The sequence below is a fragment of the Zeus faber genome (assembly GCF_960531495.2).
Source record: "Zeus faber genome assembly, chromosome: 22".
Classification (NCBI taxonomy): Eukaryota; Metazoa; Chordata; class Actinopteri; order Zeiformes; family Zeidae; genus Zeus; species Zeus faber.
The window spans coordinates 11,785,638-11,789,092 of record NC_137209.1 but is presented as its reverse complement, the minus strand read 5'-3'; the positions used below and the strand labels follow the sequence as shown (position 1 = coordinate 11,789,092).

The 3,455-nt window shown below is 39.5% G+C and overlaps 1 protein-coding gene across 1 annotated transcript; it reads left to right on the top strand.

The window, feature by feature from the left end:
- The first annotated feature begins 577 nt into the window (after positions 1-577).
- LOC307246847 (M1-specific T cell receptor alpha chain-like) lies at positions 578-2,257 on the top strand. The gene is made up of 6 exons (XM_080022877.1): positions 578-633; positions 826-1,173; positions 1,400-1,441; positions 1,675-1,788; positions 1,925-1,959; positions 2,079-2,257. Exons 1-6 carry the CDS (start codon positions 588-590, stop codon positions 2,169-2,171), a joined length of 678 nt encoding a protein of 225 aa, XP_079879003.1. The 5' UTR covers positions 578-587; the 3' UTR covers positions 2,172-2,257.
- The last annotated feature ends 1,198 nt before the right edge of the window (positions 2,258-3,455 follow it).

Below are 3,455 nucleotides of genomic sequence, written 5' to 3'. Positions count from 1 at the left end.
GAGGATGTACTAAATGGAAACTTAAATGTATGCTTACATAACAATTTATTTTGAAATAAATCATTGACACAGGAAAGCACTGAGTGTCCATTTGCTGGGTTAATCCAAGTCCAAAAAGGGCCTCCTTATACAGCCCGCCTAGTCCAGCTGAAATGTCAAAAAATAAACAAAATTGGATTAAATGTCGTCCCTTCAAAATGCAAAAAATAGAAATCACGAGCAGCAATGCATTGGAAGGAATAAAAGAAAAAACGTTCATAGAGTAGAGTAGAGTTCAACCTCTGATGAACGTAGAGTTCATCAGAGGTTGAACCTTGCAAGGGTTTTTATTATTAAACATTTCTAATTTACACATCTACATATTACTTCTACTTGTCCATGGTGTCACAACTACATGCAGTAGAGTGAGGGGCCAATTGTTTTATTTAGATATGAACCTCGTCTACACAACTCGATATTTTGAGATACATTTTTCCACAGACCTTTATGTGGTCATTTTGAGACGACAAGCAAACAGGAACAACACGCTCCGCCTCTTTGCTATAAAACCCACTCACTTCAGTTATAATGACAAAGATACACAAGCAATGATGAGCTCTGACCTGGTGATATATTTACTTTTTTGCGGGTTGGGTAAGTACTGTTCTCAATCTATCTTAATAGTTTACAAATTGCATGTCCTCTCATATTTTTCAGACATCATACTATGAGAAATTGTCTCATTGGAATTAAGATACAATAACTATTAACACAATATTAAAACATTTACTTTCCTATTTTTTATTGCCCAGCCCTATGGATAATCATTTCTTTGTTGTGTTATAGGTTGGCCTCAAATCTCGCTCTCTGAGCCTCAGACTCTGGAGGTCCAGCCTGGGGACCCAGTCACCTTGCTGTGCACCAATTCCTCCAGTGTTTCCACAATGGCATACTGGTTCAGGAAGGACCACCAACTCAAGCCCTCCTGCATCTTCATTATGTGGGGATCTGATTCTAAATCTGTTTCCTATTGTGATGGTTTCAACAGGAGCCGATTTGAAGTGGGATCAACTGATTCCACGATCACCCTGAAAATTAAGCAAGTGGATTTATCTGACTCTGGATTGTATTTCTGTGGGGTTTACATCAAACAACAACTTGTGATTATGAATGCAACTTTATTAAATGTTCACGGTAAGATCATCCCAAAAGAAAAGCGTATAATTTTCCTGTCCTAAACATTATACTGAATTATACGGATCATGAAAATTAGGCTTATTATGATAAGAAGACATTTTTATGTTTTATACATGTATAATAGTCACTTTGAATTAACACGCGTGTGTTATCATTGCTTAAAAAAAAGTAATCCCCATATTCTAATTATATTCTGTAAATTTATATTCTTCTCTATTTAAAGGCAGTGTTGAATCTCATCAAGAAGACTGTGACAAGGGTCAGGGTAAGATCATCCCTCAGATTTCGGCACAAATATTGTCTGGCATGTAAACTCAAATAGATATATATTTCTTTGAATGTTGGGATATGGGGAGTTTCAGGAAGAAATCACTTCAACATTTAAAATGTATTTGTTGGATTTTCAATAAATATTTGCAATGTATGTAAAGGTTTAACTCTGACAGGTCTGAGGTCTTTGGTAGTCGTTAGTTATAATTTGCGAAACCGACTTTGCAGAGCGTCCGGTATTTACCTTGAGTGGTATAATGCTGGGTGGCACGGTTGTTATCTTCACCATGGTCATCATAGGACTTGTGTACAAAATGAGACAACAATATCAGCTGAATAAAGGTAACGTTTGAGCGTTTGCAGCAAATCTTCTTTTAAGTCAAGTGAATACATCTCCAAAAGCATCTCACTGCTCAAATCTATTGAGATAAGATTTGGATAAATAATAAATCCAGATGAATCTGTCTTTCATTTTCAGCTTTAAATGATCAACTTCAGGCCCAAAGAAGCGAGGTGAATTCTTTAAGATGCACATCACGAAAATAAAACTTGTAAACTGTCACAAATTAACTATTGAAGTGTTGAATTCTAACAAAGTAATCATGCAAAATCCTTTTTTTTCCTCGAATCAGGACCCAAACCGCCTGAATTACTCAGTATTGAGTTCCCCTCCCACATCTGAAAAAGAGCTGGAATCTCACGTTGTGTACGTTGCCACCAGATAGGACGATACATCCACACGTGAAATGACTTTGTGGTACAGTGTGTTTGTGTGCGGTAGTCACTGGCAAATAAAGTCACTTTTACAATATGCAATGTCTTCCTATTGCTTGTTACTAAGTCAGGTTGATTGTGACTTGTGTATTCTGAATCTTTGTGAGGGCATTTCTGATGGACAGCTCTCTTATTAATTTTAAATGATCTTTATTTTGCATATTTGAGATTGGTGTCAGGGCTCTACTGCTCATCGCTCACGGCGAGGTGCACAGCAAACATGGACATATTTAATGAGCTAGAAATATAGGAGTGATGAGCTTGAATCCCCCCATTGGATAGAAGAGTAGAGCCCAGCAGGTGGATGCAGGGGAGGTGGAGGGAGCGCAGCAATGAGGCAGCAAAGCAGGTAGGGCAGGAGGGACTGGCTGCTTAAACAGGCCGGCCCATAAGGGTGTCTGTGGTGCCGTCAAATTGTCTAACAGAACTAGCTCTGAAAGCTACGCATCATTAATCGTGGTCCATCTCCTTCCATATGGACTGAAATTGGGGTCTTTTTAGTCAGTGAGTAGTTTAGAAGCACATTACGTGTCACGTGACAGGCATGTGACAAATAAACCTGTTGAATCTTGAACTGAAATAGAGCACTGCATGAAACCATTGCTCTATCTGCTCTGTAGATCTAGAAGGTGTGCATATTGAAAAAATTAGTGTTGAAAACTTGAAAACGAGTCTAAGAACCTGGTTCCCTGCTTCATCGTCCACGCCATCCATGCCCGCTCTGGCCTCGTCACGTCCAAGTGTCACGCCTTCCAGACCCGTGGAACCCATCTTGCCCTACTGGGTCTGGAACTTCGTCATGCCAGTGACTCGAAATAAAACTAAATAAAACCGTCTGCCAGCTGTCTCTGTGTCGTGCATTTGAGTCCCCCCTTGCCCTGGTCGTAACATTTGTGCTCTGAATAAGTCAGCCACAGAAGAGTGAGACGTCAACCACAGGAAGACTGGCCCTGAGCTCTGTCACCAGAACACTATACATACACAGTAGTGGATCTCTGCCTCATAACCACACACAACAAACACCTTGCTGTTTTTACACGCCCAATTTGGGACTAGCTTAGTTTTTTGACTAGTACAGTCAAGCTGCACTCCGTCAATTTTAGGTCCATTTTTGTAACATTTCTGTGAGCATAACACTCATTTCCCATCGCAAAAAAAAGTTCAACATCCACTAACCTTTCAGTTAAACAGAAACAGAAAAAACAGAAACAGTCTTTATTCATCACGCAACACAC